The following is a 20,080-nucleotide window of genomic DNA, read 5'->3' as shown; positions in this document are numbered from 1 at the left end:
GGATAGACAAGAATGAAATGTCATGCCTTCATAAGCTAAAAGACAAGCAAGTTCAGAGTTTTTGCCAGTTGAAAAGTGAGACACCAGTGGTTAGATTGTTCGAGGCTTTGTTGACCCCAGTGTGGTTGCTCTGGTTAGCATAGTGAGTAGGAACAGATACCCTGTGTAGGATATCAAACCTGAAATAAAATAGAAACGTGCCTTGACTTTAATACTGGAAACAAGAAGCCATAAACACATACTGATTAACACTGTTTTGCCCACTATCCTAATCAGCAAAGGGGTTTAAAGTAAGTATTTAAGGGATACCTTTTGGTGTATTTTGAATGTGTGAGCCCTTATATAATGAGGGACTCCTATATTGTATCTATCTTTCTACTTCAGTATATACATTTTATTTTATTTATTAATAGCCTTATAAAAAATACTCGTTTCCTCAATTACATGGTGCTTTAAATCTACATACAAAGGAAAAAAGACAATGCCAAAATTAAAGGAGGAACAGATTTTATGAAATCATAGCATCCTTTCCCATTCTTTGTACAGACTCAATTTAATAAACATAATATAAATGCAATGTACAGAACATTCCTAAAAGATATTTCAAGTTTTGAAGAGTTACTGATAAAATAGACCCTGTGTCACCCCTGCTTTAAACTATGCACAGTTTTTACTATGCAAAACAAGCCTTGCATGAACCTTTTTCTGGTGCTTACATGAATAATTCACACATCCACTGTCATTTTATTTAAAAGTACATAGCCTGGGTGAAATTCAGCAGTTTTAGCAGTTGCTGAAGAGGCCTGGAAATTCCAAGTTCTAAGAGTTTCTGCATGTACACAAGCAAACACAACAGATGTGAAGGGTCCAGATGACCAATAGATTCAAACACAGCAGTTTGGAAAACATCAGCCCTAAGGTTTGTCTTCGTCAGTGGCAAAGGCTTGGTTAGCTTGACTATGCTGTATTTATTTATATACTTCACTATATATTCTGTTATGTAACATAACAGCTGATCACATACAGTTCATGCTCATTAGTGCTGCTGCATCAGGACGATGATCATGCTGTCTCTTTTCAGATGATGCCCTCAATTCCGTTTAGGAAAGCTGAATGAGCTGCAGCACCCGTTGGCCTCAAGCTTCAGGAAACTGAGTGGAGAACAAATTGTTGGTGTGTGTGTGTGTGTGTGTGTGTGTGTGTGTGTGTGTGTGTGTGTGTGTGTGTGTGTGTGTGTGTGTGTGTGTGTGTGTGTGTTTGCTTGCATCGATGCATCGATATGAGGACCAAAAAACATGTCCTAACAAAGTGAGTACATTTTGACAGATGTAATGTGTTTTGTGTGTGTGTGCGTGTGTGCGTGTGTGTGTGTGTGTGTGTGTGTGTGTGTGTGTAAGAGAGAGAGACAGACCAGCACGTGTCTACATCAATTCCACATCAAGTTTGCATCGGCAAGTTTGGAGATTTATTTAATGTCATAGCAGCAAGTTGTAATGTAAAGTAACAAAGACATACACACAGCTAAGACCATCAATGAAGGAAAGTACATTTGCACAATATATTGTTTTCTTTTGTCAAGATTTTTGTTGCCAATTTAACTTCGAGTCTTGTTGTCAAAACATAGCGAAGAGAAAAAATCCCTTGCTTCATATAAGTGACGAGCAAACACTTCAAACATACATGGTGATGCGAGCTAAATATCAGCCATGAGCAACCGATCAGAACAATCACAGTCACATGAAAATACTAGAATTCCTATTTCAGTGTTAAAAATGCGTATTGCAACATCAGGCTCAATGTCAGACGAGTTGGATAAAATGTTCTCACAACCAATTCGCTTTCTCTTCTGAATCGCTCCTCCAAACTGCGCATCATGGCACATGTGTAAAGACAAATAATGACGTACAAATAGAGTTAACAGTTGCACGATTACACAGCAGCTCGTGTGTAGCTCGCTTGAAGGCTACAAAGCCCAGCCACTCAAACAGTGCCGCATGTAGAACACGCGAGAATAGAAAGGAAGACTGTTTGTTACAAGTGGAGCTCCACAGGATGGAAAACAGAAAGAAAATGTTCTCACAGAGACTGAGCTGCTCCTGCTTCACCACGTCGCCCTCTTTGTCTTTAATGGAAGCACATTGTCAAAATGGCCACAATTCACTGACAGGGAGGGAAGTTATACTTGTAAAAATTAAACAACACACAAAACAAAGAATGAAGAATTCATCTGTGCTAGCAACTGGGTTATTCAGAGGAGCATGTAGTGAACTGCACACACTATTTTTTTTGTGGGTAATATATAAATTTAGCACACCTCTCACAGGCACACTGACTACTCAATCAGCTAATATTACAACTTAATGGGACTCCTGATCTGATAAGAATAAATATATGCATATAAAAATACAGCAAGTATGTCCTGTTGCTCTCTCCTGGTAAAAGTGTTTAATATAACTACATACTGGTGTACTTATATACACTATGATAATTAATAGTGACTCCTAATTTGCATATATTTTTCACAATATTGTATTGGAGTGATGATTGATTTAATTTGTGGATTAATACAAATGTTTTAATTTTCTATTTCAGTAGTTCAGAGTATGGTTTTATTAGAGCACAGGATTTATTGGTATACATACAAAGGTAGGTATATACAGTTCATGACTGAAACCATGACAGTTTTACATTTGACTTTTGCCTTTGGTGCAGAGATTCCAATCGGTGTTAAACACGACGCAGAGAGGTTTAACTCTCAGCAGAGTTGTTTGAGAGTTTAACATTTTATGGGGCCATCGCAAACTGTGTGGTCATCAAACGTTTCGTAGCTGAAGCCGTTACATTCGTTGAAAGAAAAATGCTTTAAGTACCGTACAAACAGCTGATGGGCCATTTGGCTAATTCCTGTCACCCCCCTCTCATGCTTGCCGTGAATAAAAGTCATCCTACTTAGTCAAACTTACCTCTGGGCTTTAGACATGGAACATGGTAGCAAAATAAATTGTTTTCCTCCATTCACATTGTTATTGCAATTCCAGTACTGCCCAGCAACAAAAAATAAAAGGCAAGTTTAACAGGTACACTAAGACTATTTTCATGCAATGATCTGATTCTGGTCATGTATACAAAGGCATTGTGTCCCATAGGTTTTAGAATGACGCTGACCATCGCCACTTTAAACACACCTTGGAATTAGCGAAGAGGTCTGATGATAGGCTCTTTTCTGTGGATAAATACAATGACAATAGAAAGAAAAAAACTCTAGAAATCTGTATTTATTGGCACCACTGACGACAGGTGTGTAACACTGGCATTCCATTAACGTAGGATGATCAAAAGCTAGTCGTGTGACAGGATTAGATGTAATGGTTTCTATACAGACATGTCCAGTGTCTAAGGTGCACGACTCCCTAAAGTAAGCACGTGAATGTGACAAATCATAAAAGGACTCTGTTGTCTTTCCTTCTCCCCTTCTCTCTTGAGCAACGAGAAGAAATAAAAAAGTATATTGCTTCAAAAACATATGCTCTTTTTTCATAATACTGTGAACATTTCATTTACCACGTTTAGGGTTTGTCTAGATAAATTATCAGTCAGAGATACATACAGAAAGATGCTGTAAATCCAAAAGATTAAACGATCGATGATGGGATGTGACAGTGACTATTGGTACCACTTGTTGGAGTTGTGTCTGTAGGTTCGTCTGTCTGTATGGGTCAACCTCCTACCTACCAGCAGGTGGCACGAAGCAAGCACTGATGTATTACCTGGGTGAAGGGGAGGGGCTGGGAGATTAGTCTGTCACAGTTACAGTAGTCGATCCAAGGACCGTGGCCTCCGAGTCTTCCAGCTCTGTGACTGAGGATCAGCTAGCCTAGCTGCACATGCTCTCCAGCTGTCCCTCCCTCCCACTGCCTCCTACCCCGTTTGTCAGGAAGTAACATGAAATTACAAAGGGGGCTCCTCATTTGCTTCTTCCAGACGTGCTGGAGCCCCCTGCTCCACCTTCCAGCTTATCTGCTATTTCTGACGTGTCTAATTTCTCTGAACCGTCTCCCTTTTCTGACCTTTCCCTTTCTTCCCCTTCAACCAGCTCGGACCTCTCTGACCTCCCGTCCGCATCCCCTTCGGATTTCTCCTTCCTCTCTGAGCGGTCGGGGTCCATGGATGAGGTGCCTGGCTTGTCCCACTTGGCCATGGCCTCGTACTCATCTATACAGGTGGTAATATTTGAAGTCCAAGCCTTCAGGTCGTCCTGCAGAGACAAGTAGAAGACAAGTACTGTGTGTTCTAATTGATGTCAGGGGGCAGTGCAAAGTGGCAGCTAGGATGGACTTTCATCATCAGGCTGAGGTATATTCTAAGGAGAAGTTGTTATGGCTGAATCTCAAACATAAATGTTCTTACCTCATCTTTAGCATGGAAAACAAAGTTGTTTCCATCATTTATTCTGTTGAAAAGATAAAAGAACACACATGGTCAGGAGACATGCCCAGTGTCTTCTAGCCTTCAAGAGATGTTTAAATTTTGCTCTCTTTAATCTGGAGTAGCAGACTCTATTCTCCATCCCTCACAGTCTGTGGAAAGACCAGAGTTAAACAGTTCTTACTGAAGAATAAAGACGTTTTTCTTCTTCTTGTATCCCAACGAGGGATCAAACGAGCAGTTACTAAGCTCCACAGGAGGTTCTCCGTTGTATGTTGTGTTGTGGTTTCTAGCATCCTTGTAGAAGGTGAGCTTCCCCTCTTTCAGCACACAGTATACATTCACCCAGGACTTGCTGAAAAATAAAAATGACATGTCTAGTTGATTTTAATCAGATTACATTTTACACTGTGGTACTGTAACATTTTAACCATTTTAGTAACCACACAGATTTCATTAGATGAAACCACCATTGTATGATCTGGTGTCTGGTGAAATACTATCAAGCTAATGAAGTGAACGTAACAAACATTATAATGTTACTGACCTGCTCTAGAAACACAATCAGTTGTAACTGTTAGATAGCAAAATCTTTAATATCCCTCTCACAATGAAAGTGAAAGTGCAATGAAGTGCAATGAAAATGAAAATACTTCTGTTAGGTCTATTGTATTAACAAGTAAAGAAGAATATAACATCTATCCCTTAGATGTTAGGTATTGCTCTTATTAGATCCCTGTGCATACAGTACTGTACTGATGATCTCTGTACTGAATTCTGTTTGATGCATTACTAAAGTTGCACCTGTTGGGGCTCCTCTGCTGAGCTTCTAGGTCAGAGCTGGTGGCCTTTTTGCGGTAGAGGAAGCCTTCGTTATGGGCAGTGTGAGAAGGCGGCTGAGGTGTTGTGGGAGCACCAGTGGCTGGGGCTGAACGAGAACGTCGCGTCTCCTCAGGTTCTTTTGGACGGGGCCTCCTCCTTGGCTTAGGACGGTCTCTGGCACGTGGACGTCCATCGTAACGAGTCACGGGTGCAGAGAGGCTGCTGGGAGGGCGATAAGGCTCCCCTCTTGCCTGATAAAACCCAGAATTAAATGTAACACAAGGAAAGATGAAATTTGCAAATTGTCATAGTGATATATCCACTTCTGAGCTAACTCACATGTGCTGCCTCTCTCTCCTGGGCCTGTTCTACAATTTCTGCCATTGTAGATCTCTTCTCTCTGCATTGACAACAGATATGAGTCACACAAACAGCTTATACTGTACAACCTTAAAAATAATTAGGATCACACTAGACAATGACGACCAGGCACTAACTGTAAAGGCAACATTTTTAAAGATTACTTGAATTTTACATTGCTATGCCATGGCGCATACCCTGAGCGTTTGTCTGAGCCTTCCTTAGCAGAGCCCTCCAGGTCACTTGAGTCCTGTCTCTGCAGCCTCTGCTTGCCACTCCCTTCCTGTTCACTGGAGGACTGCCTCTCTAGGCGCCTTCGGTAGCGCTCCTGGCGCACTATCATCGGCAACTCATTTAGCCGGGCCTGGATCTCCTGTTCGCTGGACGTCTGTCTACCCAGCTTGTACTCCCTCTCGCGCCTTAGATGGTCCATTTGAGGGTCCGAACGGCTGCCACGGGGATCCCTCTGGAGACGGCCATGAAGGAGCTCCAGTCCAGACTCTGGGCCCATCATGTCGGCCATTGGGATGTCGCCATACTGTTCCCGTTGCATTCGACTAGCTTCCAAGAGGGGGTTTACAGCTTTGTGAATGTGATTGATCCTAGGCTGCATGAAGTCAGCTTTTAGTTGTTGCCATGCATATGCCATTTTAGGGTCTATGATGCCACCACTCTGTGCTAGGTAACCCGAACTTCCCAGACTTCCACTGCTGTAATGATTTTGTGCCAAAAAGCCTGAGCTACCCAACCCCCCACTGCTCTGATAATTCTGTGCTAGGTATCCAGAACTACCCATATTAGGCTGCTGTGCCAAATACCCAGAACTCCCCATATTAGGCTGTTGTGCCAAATACCCAGAACTTCCCATATTAGGCTGTTGTGCCAAATACCCAGAACTACCCATATTAGGCTGTTGCGCCAAAAACCCTGAACCCTCTTCATTAGGTTGCTGTCCCAAGTATCCTAAACTTCCCACATTTTGAGTCTGGGCCAAAAATCCAGAGCTGCTAGTATTCTGTTGCGATGGAAAACCGGTGCTTACCATACTGCCACTTGGCTGTTGAGCTAAATTACCCAAACTTCCTAATCGGCCACTGCTCAAATGGTTTTGCGCACCACTGACACAACCAGCAGTTAATCCAAAGTACCCAGAACTTTCTGCACAGCCAGCAGTTTGATGGTTTATCCCAAAGTATGCAGAGGTTTCTGCTCCCCCACTCTGGGAAGTCATTGCTGAGAAAGCAGAGTCCCTTCCAACTCCAGACACCTGATTGTTCATCCCAAGGTAAGAGGAGCCCATCAACTTGCCACTACACTGCTGTTCCAGTCCTTGGTAGCCCGATCCATTGAGAACCGGGTTGTAACTGGCTAGTGTTGAAAACAATCTCTGGGTTGCAGGGGTGGCACCCAGACCTAGGTTGGTCCGCAGGGGTTTGGGTTGTACATGTGCCTGGACTGTCTGCCTCAAGAAAGACGAGGTAGCACCGGAAGAAACACTGGGAGTCAGACAAGATAATGGGAACATCCTACGACTCGAGAGTGGCGTTGTCTTTTTCTCCTCCTCTTTCTTTTTCTCAGCCTAAGAAAGATATTTAACATATTTAGCACCAGATAGACGTAAAATAATTAAAAGCAGAACTCAAAGGTAGGATGGAGCCAATCAAATGAGGGTCATAACATTTTTTTTACAAACACTATTTTAGGCTTTTCAAAAAATTAACAATTAAAACAGGTAGTGAGAGTTTACAGCATGTACTGAAGCCCATTTCATGCATGTGCCAATGTCTTCCAAGTCGACACAACATCCCACTTCTCCCCCCGTAGCGGCAAAAACTGTTGCACCACCAAACAGATTAAACCTTATCCACAGTCAAACTTACAGCCGAAAGCTGTCGGAGGGAGCTGAAGCGTTCCTTCCAGGTTACAGCCGCCTTGCGGAAGGCCTCATGGCGAAGGATGAGCTGCTCGGCCTCGTCTGTTTGGGCGTGAGCGCCTCCTCCCTCTGGCTGCTTGGAGGTTATCAGTGGCTCCTTGGCCTTTAGCCAGGCTTCTGCCTTCACTGTTTCCTGGGTAAACTGGAAATGTTCCTGCTCTAAAGGTGACAAAAGACAAACAGTACCGTCACCATCACACCACATATCTTCTGCATATAATACATTATTGTCTGCTGTTAAATGCATTGATCATCGCTTGCTTATCTTATTTAAAGTTGCGTTCTGAGTGTGTATGTAATGTTAAATAAAATGATTCATGATATTTTGACTGCATAGAAAAAGCTTTTGCAGACTGGGTCCATTTGATTTTTGATGTGGTTTTGCTCTGCTCTGATCAGTGCATAAGCTACTTACTGCGCTGTAACCTGTCCTGGTGCTGGTCCCATTTTTCAACAAGATCCTTCTGCTTGGACAGAAGGCTGTCCAATTTCTCTTTTATCTGTGGTGACACACAGATTGATTTCATGACTACATCTTAATTAGGTGTCGAATGCTTTTATTGTAGTATTTGTTGGAGTAATTTGAGTATTGGCCTGACCTCTTCTGATGCAGGGTTGCCTGCAGCTATCAGTATCTTGCCAAGATCTGCACACTGCTGTATGGTCTTGCTGCGACCATCTATTTTGCATTTAAGTTCCTGGTGTTGTTTCATCATCATCTCCAGAGCCACCAAATCCCTGAGGATGGATAAAACAGATTATTCAGATAAAATATAGCAACAAATCCTATGAATGGAACCCTGGTAATTAAGCATCATATGCATTATTACAGTAGATTGTTGTTCACAAAATGTGTCTCAGTTTTGATTTAGTTTCAAAAGCAGTTCTTGGTAAGTGACCATTGTTTTCGGCTTCTCAATACATTCTGGGTAATGATTTCAAATGGTTGTTCTCTGTGGAAAAAGAATTTAATCATTTGGGCTTTTTGTTTTGAAATAGAGCAGATAGAGAGCAATAGAGAGAATTAGCAGGGATGAAAGGAATCACAATCAGTGAACACCTTCATTCACCGGCCAATTCAAAATAAGAGCAATCAGAAAGTCTCTTGGACCTTTTCTAAAATTAAAGAAATTAAATGACTGTCTTTAGACTTTAATCTTTTGGAAGGTTATTCAATTAATAGCTTTTTCAGTAGATTTTTATATTTGTTTTACAGCTACAGTATTAGTTCATTGTTTCACAAAAGACACAAACACAGAAATTGTACACTGTATACTGGAAAATCTGAAAAAAAAAACTAGCTAGCTAGTGTTCACTTTAACATCTTAGCTTTAAAATAAGAAAACTATTGCAACCCTACAATAAAATACATGCACATACTGTTTGTTTGGACATCTGTGCCCCATCTCCATAACTGCAACATGTTGATATGTCAACATCTCTAAAGGATTTAAAACCACGTTACAAATGCTGCAGCTTTTTGCACAATGGAGGAGAGAAGGATGGTAAATAATGGCAGCCATTACTGTGTAAAATGATAGCCTGCAGTTACATCATGTGAAAAGCTAAACAGTAATCAATGTCTACAGGGACCACACAAGACCAGAGAATAAACATTTAACACAAAATAAAGCAGATACTGAACTCAGCTTTTATTAATATCTCTGGCTGATGTCTTACCTGGGCTCATCCCATCTTATTTGACCCATGATGCCTTCCATCCACATCAGGTTTTCACGCACCACTGAGAAGAATTGCACCTTGTCGGTTACTGAAGTGACCTGGACACGACTGGCCTCGCAAGAGCTCAGTAGGTCCCTCCATGCCTCCGTCACTTCCTGTTCTTTGACCATGATGGCTTCAGCCTTCTCACCGGCATAGATGGTTCTCAGCTGAGCGGCGTTCTCCTGCAAGTGCCTCACCTGCACCAGGACAGGATAAGGGCAATTACTGAAATAGTCTCATCCCGTTCAAATCAGCATTAGTGCGTGTTTGTGTGGTTGAAATGCCTTTTCAGGCACCTTGTGTTCAGAGAGAAGTCATTACAGTTCGTACCTGTGCAACTAGCAGTTGAAGGGCATGCTCAAAGGAGTGCATGAGTCTCTGCAGGGTCGCTGGATTGGTGATGTTGGCTTGGCATGCCCTCACCTCTGGCAGCTGCTTCATCTTCCCCGTGATCTGAGCCAAGACCTAAAACGCAGGACAGTGGCATCATCGTAAAAATAGAAAGTTTGTCACGGCTGGACTGTCTATCAAACCAAGTATTGCGGTTTATCCCACTGTTGGTTTGGTTGTACCTCTTTGCAGTCAGTAAAGAATTTGTGCAGCTGGTGCGACGCCGCCAGCATCTGCCTTCGCGTCTCCATCAGCTCCAGGAGGTCGGCCCACGATTCGTTCAGGCCGTCCTTCCACTCGGCGATAGTGGCTGCGTCCGAGTGGCCACAGTCAATCATCTCGTTCACCATTTTGTTCACTTGCTCCATGCGCTGCTGACCAATGCTGTTGGTTTCTGAAGCGAACTTGGTGAACTTCTCCTGAAGCACCTGAAACACAAAATACAAATTGGGACTGGCCTCAATTATACACTATGAAAAATTTTTTTGGTTCGTCATTAGCCAAATTGTTTGACGGACTTACCGTGACGTCTCCAAGGTCTTGGCCCAACTCAGTGGAACTGGCCACAGCCTCATGCTCAGTGATCCATTTCTCTAACTCCTCCACCTCTTTGTTTAGCTGATAGAGCCAGTACTGCTGCTCCAACTTGGTCTTTCTGTGCTCCACCATGTCCTTCAGAGACACGTACAGCCGGTCTATGTGGGACTGCTGCTTGGTGATCTGCTCACTATTCAAGACATTCCAACAAGAACTATTACTAAGAACAGACTGTATTTACTACTCAGATTAAACACAGAGCTTCAAAGATTGCCTGTGCTGTGTATATGATAGTGTATATGAGTGAATCATGCCACACCTTTCTGGGTGTCCTACTTCCAGTAGATGCTGGCATTGCTGGGACAACATGCCCACTGTCTCTGCGTATGTTTCCACCGTTTGTTCGAGAGCTAGATGAGCCTTCAGCAACTGCAGAGTGCTCGCCTCATCCTGAAAGATATGAAGCATCATATATTCATGTAGGATTTATTCCCTCTAATGCCTGACTGAGTCTGAGGAATGTCCTTACTGTGCCTCTTTCTTCATTGGCCACATTCAGTTTCTGACCCGAAAGCCAGGATTCTACTTTAGCTGCTTCACTGTAGTACTGCTGAGCCTGCAGTGCCGCGTCCAGCATCACAGACCTCCTCTCTGCCTCCAGCTGCAGAACCTCCCACAGCTGTCTCACATGCCCTGCCCCTTCACGTATGAACTCCACCTCTGGAGTTCTGAGTGAGGCGATGATCCCCGCCCGGTCCAGAACTTCTTCAACACGTGCCCGTCTCCCTGCAAGCTCCCTCTGGAGTGTCTGATGGACCGATTAGTGGTAAGTTCTCAGTCTCAGCAGGTTTAGGCTACAGATCATTCGCCAATACCAAACCATTATAAAAGACCCCTACCTGGTTCTTTTTTGCATGCTGTTGGACGCCTTGGAGGTTATTCCCATAATCTTTACATGAGGCCAGCGGAAGCCTTTCCTGAATCCACAGCTATCAAGTAACAAAGGACAGGTTAATTCAAAATCACCCCTGAAAGAAGTGGGACACAGAAAGAAAAAAGAAAGCATCACTCACTAGCTCATCCTCCAGGTCCTGGGCGACTTGGTGCATCTCTTTGGAAGCCAGTAGGATGCGGCGTCTCTCCTTCAGCGGCTCGATGAGGCGGACGATGCGGGTCTCCACCACACCTGACTGCTCGCCACCTTCCTTTTCACCTGCCATCAGCCCGCGCTGGGGTAAGCAGACTCCCTGCAAGCTGCCCAGCTCTCCCACATCTTTGTAAAAGTCCCCGATCTGAGACTCCATAGCCTGCATGGGAGGGAGGAGGAAGGTCATATTACAGCCACCAACGAACGGACACATCAGCTGTCAGACACATTTTGGGATTACACAATGGGTTGCATCACTTTGTCTTAGGTTTAAGAAGTACACATCCTGTCAAAACAAGACAAATGTTCTTCAAGGAGAGAAATCATCTATTATTTATATAAATACAAATAGACTAATTAAAATTTGATACATTATTAATGTTAGTATAACGTATGAAAGATGGAGAATTTAGTAAAAGCTTGAGTGAGAGCCTGGAAAACACTGGCCTGGAATTTCTGGAGCTGCTCATTGAAGGTGGGCAAATGATGAACCTGCTCCAGCTGAGGGGGCTGCTGCTCCAGATGCGAGAGCTGGTTGTCCAGATCTGAGTAGCTCTTCACCGCCGGCTCGGGCTTGTTGTTTTCAAACAGCTGACGGGCCTTGGCCTTGGTCGTGCTCTCCAGGTCAGCCCAGCACTCCCTGATCTCCTCCAGCTTCTGCTGCACCACTGAGTACAGCTCTGGCTTCTCCTGGATCAGCTCCTGACCTTCCTGTGTTTAGAAAGTGATTTATTAACATTTAAACAGTTAAGATTGATTGAAGTCACGGCTCTCTTGACTGTAAGTCACGATTTATTGTTCCTATTTACAGTACAAACTTTATTTGCTGGTTGAGTGACTTTTTACTCTTGACTTGAGTTACTCTTGACTCATACTCTGCTTTAATGTCAGCCCTAGCTTTAAGGGATGTTTACATGAGCTCAGATGGTTAATACCTTGCTTGGTACTTGGGCGGCAACCATGTTTAAATTTGAGAAAAACAAAAGAATCCAACAAATGTATTGATTTTACTTTTCCTAACGTATTCAATTATTTTTAATTATTTTTTAAATATTGACAAAGAAAATAAATGAGAGAACAAAGGATTGTACACACACCCGAGCACATCACAGCATTCTACACTATAGATATGCCCAATAGTTACTGGGTGGCTAAACTCGGTCGTGTCCCCAAAATGACACGACCGGAGCCCCTGCCTGCACAAAGGCAGGTGTGTGGGCAAACTTTGTCCTCAGGCTGACCTAAAAACCAAGCACGCTAAATCATCAAGGCTCATTTTGTCCGTATCTGTGGAGTCTTGCTTTGCTGGAAGATGCAGACACGTCAAAAATAAATCATTCTCTCAAACAACTAAGATGCTAATTGACCTTTAAAAACAAGCGTATGATAGTGGTTGGTGTATTTACTCACTAGCTTGTATTGTACTGACAACTGTGCCTATGATGGATTGTATCTACTAAATCCTGCCTCTGTCCTTTCTCTTTCACAGGGAGCACTGGACCCATATCCTATGGCTTTCATAATGCAGCGTTGCGTTCCTCCTTTTGGCACAGGCTCACTGCTTAACTGCTGCTAGCACTCACTCGCCCGCTCGCTCGCATCCCTCTCCCCCTTCCTCTCTCTCGCTATCTTTCCTCAGCCATGCTCTCGCTCACATAATGCAGAGCCAGCAGAAAGCAGGTCCCTCTCCGTCTCTGCCTCCCTCCCTCCCCTCGCCTGGCTTTACTGACACACAGCGTGAAGCACAGGGTGAGGGAATCAGAGAGGAGAGGAGAAAGGCAGAGTAAAGAACCCAAACAAAGGTTTGTGGATCTTCTTTGGGCTGTTTGACCCAAAGGGCATCTATGAAGTGAGTTTCGGTCATGCCTGATATTTTCACCGCTGCCACATATGAGTTGTGCTATTATAGCAGCACTGTGTTGCCAGACCCTGCAGACTTTCATGTAGTGCTGATGCAGCATAGTGAAACAGTGGGTGGTATTCCACGGCTCGCTTTAAAGCACTAGCAGAAACAGTTTACTCACACCTACTGTATGAATAAAAGGTAACAAGGCAAAATATGCTGGGATCTGCAGGACAAAACACAAAGCAGTGATGTAGCTCATTAGTGACTCATCTTTCCATCAGGATTTTCACATGATATTTTTGGCATCTTGCATTTATTGAGTTCCTTGAGGTCGGGCAGAGAAGACACAGGAGAAGGTGGAGAGACATCAAAAACAAAACATAGTTGTTATATAAGATGCACTGCAACCATTCAGCCATACCCTCTTCAACCCAAAGCACAATACAAAACAATACTATTAATGTCATTAACAAATAGAGAATATCCAAGTCTTACCTCCACAATATTTACAATTTCTTTGCCCATTTCTTGTTTGAATTGGATAGAAAGCTGTTCATGGACGTACAGTGTGAACACTGTACTGTAATAATATCTTCTGTCCAAAGCCTTTTAGAACATATTCATTGTAAGTGATCAGGTGCAAAAAGGCATCAAATGTGCAAAAACAAAAGTGATTCGTGCTGGAGTTTAGAAGTTAAACAGTAGATTTATATCAAAAGAGATGATTGTGTGTAAATGATAACATAATATTATTAAGGCCTGGTTATATGTAAAGGCATTTTCAGACATAATGCTGCTAGAGTCCAGGAACCTACAAAATATAACCTTTAATGATGTAAACTTTTCTCATTTTTATAACTGTTTCTAAATTGTTGACATGTTTTAAAGAGTCTTTGTATGAAAGCAGGAGCTTCTTTTCTTCCTGTTCTTTTACTCATGCTGTAATGTTCTTGAGCATGCTGGGTAAGGAGGGGGGGGGGGGGGGGGGGGGGGGGTCACAAATCTATCACACAAACCTTTCACTCGCATCCAACACTCAACAACCTGACTGCATGTCTGTGGACTGTGGGAGGAGCCTGGAGAAAAAGCACACATACACAGGAAGAGAAAACTCTTCCTTCTGTGACCACTAACCACTACACCACTGTCATTCCCCCTGTTCTTTATACGTACTTTAAAATTTTGTGAAACTTAATGCCCTTCATCAAACAAATCAAACTTCCTATTCTGCATGAGCTGGTTATTGGATGTTGATGTTGGATGATGAATTTAAACGAACAATAATTCTAAGCTAATAAAAAACAATTGCCATTTTTCATGTCTTTATTTAGCAGTAATTATTAATGGGTAGAAAGGGTAAAGGCATTAGTCGGTGGAGACACTTTTGGCAGAAATATTCCCAAACTGTGCATAGAAGTTTTGGACTTTTCTTCCTTAGAGATCTGCTTTAGTTTTGCCACATGGAGGTCCAGGCAAACAAGCTCTCTTCAGATCATTCTGAAGTAAAATGAAGCCGTCTTCCTTTTTTACTTAGAAACTGGGGCTTTTTGTAGTTGTTTTAGCTCCGCAACCTTTTGCAGAGGAGCAAAGGAAGGCTTTGCGAGTGTGTCCGTGTTGTCTGCCATACAATTATCTTTATAATTTACCACATAATATATAGCTAATTAGAATATAGAAGCCATTAGTGTCGACATAGTGTCCATATCTTAATGTGTAGGTGGTGTGAGCCAGACACGACTGTAGTCTGTCCCTGTGCATCTAAAGCTCTGACCCCTGAGTTCATGGTGAGCCCCAGCACAAGGTCAGCTGTGAGTCCCCTCCCTGTAACAGAGAAGAGCTGAAGGCCTGGCATCATGTGCTGAGCAAGCCCTGAGACAGAACAAAGGACACGCTATAATCTTTTCTCTTTCTGAAGACTGAAATGAGGAAGATTAGAGGATGTCAGTAGGTCTAAATGTGCATTCTACTGGACACGAAAACAGGGCAGCCATCTTCTTCCCGACCCTTTTCTATTTACTCTTTTATCCATTTTTCCTGAAAGGATGTATAAATTTCATTTAAATTTAAGTTCATGTGTCATTCTAGCGACAGAGTTCATCTACAGTAATAAGTGGCTTTAATTATGACAGAGATTAACTGTTTTTCTTCTTTTCCCAAATTAAATCAGTTGATGTGACACTGTACAGGGAACATTTGTATCACTGGCGCTGAGTATATTTGACTTGAGCATGGTACCATATGGTAACCAGTCATTTTATGAACTAAAGTTATTTTACCAGTAAAAGAAATAAATCGTAGGATCACACACTGACAATGACAAGTTCTAACTAGTCCAGTTGATTTTGATACAACACACAATGTTTGATACAAAATACAGAAATACATCTATGTTTGCACTGTGATGTACAAATCCAGATGGTCACTGGAGTCAGCATAGCGTGAGGAACAGTACAGTATTTGGCATCCAACACTAGCATGATAACATAATGAATAAATACTTACATTAAACATGAATGCCATAATAATGCACAATACCAAACCTATAGCAATATTTGATTGTTAACCTTTTCATAAACTAGCATCAGTGCTTTCGTAACAGCACCTCCCATGATCCCACCATGCACAACAAAGTTGGTAACGTTTACCTGGCAGCACTAGCACAGCACGGGTTTTACTGTCGTCCACAACACTAATGACAGCTGCATAGACGCAGCCACTATAGCCCAGAACTTTCACAAGCTGCATGTAGGTACGTAATAATAAACAAGCTGCCATCTGCCGAGAGCACAGGTGTGTCACAGCAAGTTGTGGCAATGCAGCAGATGCAATGTATCAGAAATCATCTTTTAAACCTCCTATCGTGACTCAACTGATTGCAACAATACGTGTGACACATGGGCAGACAATATGGCTCAGGCGGAATCCTTCAATACGTGACATATGGCAGCTGAGCTCGTCTTAATAAGAAGTTACTCTTACTCTTATGAATATTTCATAATCACACACACACTACAAAAACTGATGTGTTACAATCTATACAGTCTAATGAATTTCTAAATGTACTCAAGAGATATAAATAATTAAAACACAAAATATCAATAATACCACTCAGGATATTATTATAAGAGGTAAATACCTCTCGTAGGGTCAAAGAGACATGTCCCCAACACACAGAAATGACTTGTTACTACAGACTAGTACTGCAAATATACATGAGTCTGACTCGTGTAGGCCACATGATTAGCTTCACACATGCGTTCTGCTTGACATTTCGCTGAAGCTCACATGGAATTTGGGGCTGAATTGTAAAGAGCACATTCTGGCCCAACCACATCAATTTCAGTACAATTGTTATGCATCATTCCTCAATTACTATTGAATCTTAAAGCCAGTAAGACTGTTAAAATAGTTTGGAGCTTTACTGTCTATGAAGTACGTAGGATTATGTTCAACAAATGCACACAAACAATGCAGTAAACGTTTAATAATACGTTTCATGCGATGTGAGGTCCCTGTGGCAGAAATGAGAAAAGAACAGAAAAGAACACTGGCTAATTTGCATCTCAAAAGCCCACCTGAGCTTCACTGAAGCAGAGAGGGCACGGAGAACATGTCTGTGTGGATGGGAAATTCCTCCGTCAGGTTGGTGAAGCACGATGGCCAAAATAATAAAAAAAAAAAGTGAACCCAAAAATGTCCTCGTGACGCGAGCTCCCATCAGCACCATGTTACTAACAAATAGCACCGGTGCACACATCCTGTGTTAGGCCTTCGCTGCTGCAACGGGTTACAGTACATGTCTAACTGTGGCATGATAATCTTTATAACTTGGCAGATAAAATCATGTGATCTGATCTGTAAACGCCAAGAACAGCAGTGATGTGAACCTGTAAATAACGCGGCCGCCACAATATAACCTTGAAAATGTAATTCAGTATGTCCCCGAGTGAAGTGATGAAATGAAAGCTGACTGATGACATGCCTCCCACTTTCACCTATTCCGTCCTGCTGGCACCACACCCACATCCAGCACTGTTTCTCAACCATGTGTTCTCTTTGGCAACTTCTCCTCTCTCTGACTCACCTGCTGTGCTCTCTGTCCTCCACACACATCCCTCACCCATGCCCTGCTCAAATGCACTCACCTGTTCTATCTTGGCCAGCCATTCTTTATTCCGGGCCAGCTCGGCCATGAAGGCCTGATGCTTCAGCCACTTCCTGTGCAGCTTTTGAGCCTCATCGCGCGCCGTGTCTCGGGCCATCAGCATCTTCTCTTCTGCCCGCTGTCCCAATCACTCAGCTAGGGGAGACAAAAATAGCCACCATCAGGAGCCCAATGATAGAGCCAGCCCTTTTTCCCCCGTTTCCCACAGGACGTCCTGCCTGCCGCCTCTACACAAGAGCCACCCGCTCTGCTCTGCAGGGGCCTGGGTACCTGTGCTGTCAACACCCACCCCAACCCCCACCAGACGCCGTTTTGTGGGAAAAAAATGATCTAGATAAGCACCTCAGTAGCAGTGGTAGCAATTGAAGCACTCAAGCCCTTCCTTTGGGTTGCCCCTGGGTCCTCATGCCCTACTACTTCATGGGTCTTGCGGTCCTGATGCTGCAGTGCCTGCTAGCCAGTCTCACACAAGGCAAAAACAACCAGCCAAATAGAGGAAATGCGCCAATGACAACACTGGTAAAGAATGACACACACATCCAATAGCCGGCAGAGGATGATCTTCTAGGTCCGAATGTCGATTACAATCCAAACGTCAGCAGAGGTACAGATGTAGCATTGCTAAAGAAGAACCTTGCGGCCGAGGTAAAACCTGAGCATCCACGACACGCCAGTCCCAGGCAATCCGTAGTCCTGTCTAACGATACTGTAGACAGGAGGAGGAGGGAGAGTTGGAGTGGGAGGAGCAGGGTGAATGGGATGCAGAGACAGTGCAGAGGAGGCTGGATAACACAAGCTATCTGCTCTTCAAATGCATCATTCCCATGGCTGAAAAGATGTACACGCAGGTTGGTGTGTGAGCACACATTATACATTATTTTCCCTTCTCAGTTTCCTCTCCTCATGTCCCCGAACAGCTCAGCCGTGGTTGGTGCATGCTGCTGCAGTCCTTGCCTCTCGGCTATGCTCCTGTGTGTGTGTGTGTGTGTGTGTGTGTGTGTGTGTGTGTGCGTGCGCGCTTGTGTGAGCTTGCGTGAGTGTGTGTGCAATCACAATCAGCACTGCAGTGCCGGTGAGGGAGAGAGAGAGAGAGAAGGATGGGAGCGGGGAGGGAGCGAGCAAGAGGAGAGGAGGAGAGAGAGAGACAGGAAGAGCAAATGGAGAATCGCCAAAGCAAAAAGAAGCGAAGAGCGAGTTAAGAGAGGGAAATTATGGTGTTAGTTGTGGTAGTGAGATTGAGAAAGGAAGAGAGCGCCTGCGTCATCCCTCTGTGTCACCAGGGACATTTCCCTGTAACAGAAATGACTGCACTTAGAGTGAGAGCAGGATTTTGGGAAGAGGGAGGAATGATGAGGGCTGTTTTAAAGCAGCTGAACCAGGGGAGACATGTGCACATGGTCCACAATCCGCTGACTAGCTGGGAGCACATGGGAACCTGGTCCTGCATCGAACGCTGTACCTTCACTGACATCACTCTATTAGCTCTCTGTTATACAGACAACTTGAAGTTTTAAAAAAAGGTTGAGTTCTAATTTTTGGCTACATTAGAATTTTTTTTTCCTTTTATACAATGTTCTAGAAAATTCTAATTGAAGCATCATGAACTGAAGTGGAGCTGAATTCCAAACACTGTTGTATCTTTGCAGTTTATTGCCTGATCAGGTACACATCACATCACCCAGCACAAAGGACATGCATGCATTTGAGCTTCAGTATGAGTGCACAAATATGCCACAGAGTGCCGCCAGAGCCTCTCTGGAGAGTGTGACACCCGGGCACCGGCATTCCCCAGTTATCCCACCAGGTGTCACTCATGCACTAAGACTTTGCCTGTTACTGTCAAAACACGTCACAGGCTAAGTATTTTGTGTTTGTGTTTAAGTTCGCAATTGCAACCGGGGTTTAGTTCCGCCCCGTTTGAGGGATCCGGGGTGGGGGTTCTGTGTCACTGTGCCAACAGCGCGTGATTCAGGTTAAACAATATAAAAGATGTATTTATACCGTACCTGAGTTACAGACCACTTGCTTGTGTGTTGCAGTAATTACGAAGGAGGGTTCTCTGTTCACCTCTATTAGTAAGTTGGAGCAGTGGTTTTACCTGTGATTGTTGGTGCCCCTGGGACCAGTTTCCTAAGCCACGTTTTGTAACAAAGAGAGGTCCCTCGGAGCCGGCAGAACCCACTTAGGGAGCAAACACCAACCCCAAGTAAGTCTGATGAGGCAAAGCCCAAAGCCCACAAGTGGACATACCCACATTGATGGGGAAGACCATTTGCTGACTGGAAGCCTGTAGCTGCCGTCCCCCACCCCCCGGCAGGGCGGGAGAGAGTGAGAAGTGTGGGATGTGGGAGATGTCAGGGAGAACCCCCGCTGGCCGACAGCCAGTGTCTCCCTGGCTCTACAGTAGGTGTCTGCTCTGCAGTTCAAATCTGAGTGGGGATCATCAGTACCAGGACCACCAGGCAAAGCAGAGGTTTAGGTGGAGCTAACTGTAAGTCACTCCTCATTGCTTTACTGTATGGGTCAGAGACCACCACCTGCACAACACAGTCTACTGTAGCATTGTTTCACATGTGAACACACCGTGACCAGTAAAACTGTGGCCACACTTCTTTCTTTCTACAGGTTCCAAACCTGGCTGTGCACAGACTTCAGGCGCCGACTCAATGTCCCGGCAAAGCGAGGATCTTGGGATCCCTGATGAGCCCCCAATTATTTTAGGGAAATTGT

General features: G+C 43.8%; 1 protein-coding gene across 1 annotated transcript; it reads right to left on the bottom strand.

Annotated features, from left to right (window-relative positions):
* Positions 1 to 1,430: 1,430 nt before the first annotated feature.
* On the bottom strand, positions 1,431 to 18,351 carry sptbn4a (spectrin, beta, non-erythrocytic 4a). Its single transcript, XM_029173808.3, has 20 exons — positions 17,693 to 18,351; positions 17,331 to 17,485; positions 11,787 to 12,050; positions 11,266 to 11,499; positions 11,092 to 11,181; positions 10,722 to 11,000; positions 10,512 to 10,642; positions 10,178 to 10,382; positions 9,838 to 10,083; positions 9,596 to 9,730; positions 9,221 to 9,462; positions 8,140 to 8,278; positions 7,956 to 8,040; positions 7,488 to 7,699; positions 5,805 to 7,186; positions 5,587 to 5,647; positions 5,230 to 5,498; positions 4,610 to 4,780; positions 4,408 to 4,450; positions 1,431 to 4,255 (listed from the first exon to the last, which is right to left on the bottom strand). Exons 2-20 carry the CDS (start codon positions 17,451 to 17,453, stop codon positions 3,965 to 3,967), a joined length of 4,602 nt encoding a protein of 1,533 aa, XP_029029641.1. The 5' UTR covers positions 17,454 to 17,485; positions 17,693 to 18,351; the 3' UTR covers positions 1,431 to 3,964.
* Between the last annotated feature and the right edge of the window lie 1,729 nt (positions 18,352 to 20,080).

Source organism: Betta splendens, chromosome 14, assembly GCF_900634795.4.
Source record: "Betta splendens chromosome 14, fBetSpl5.4, whole genome shotgun sequence".
Lineage (NCBI taxonomy): Eukaryota > Metazoa > Chordata > Actinopteri > Anabantiformes > Osphronemidae > Betta > Betta splendens.
Note: the sequence above shows the minus strand (reverse complement) of the source record. Positions and strands in the feature narration are given on the sequence as shown.

Coding starts and splice junctions, on each gene's coding strand:
- sptbn4a (XM_029173808.3), bottom strand. CDS start 17,453: ATGCTGATGGCCCGAGACACGGCGCGCGATGAGGCTCAAAAGCTGCAC. Junction 10,084..10,177: donor AAGACCTTGGAGACGTCACG/GTAAGTCCGTCA, acceptor TTTGTGTTTCAG/GTGCTTCAGGAGAAGTTCAC. Junction 8,279..9,220: donor ATAAGATGGGATGAGCCCAG/GTAAGACATCAG, acceptor ATCCATCCTCAG/GGATTTGGTGGCTCTGGAGA.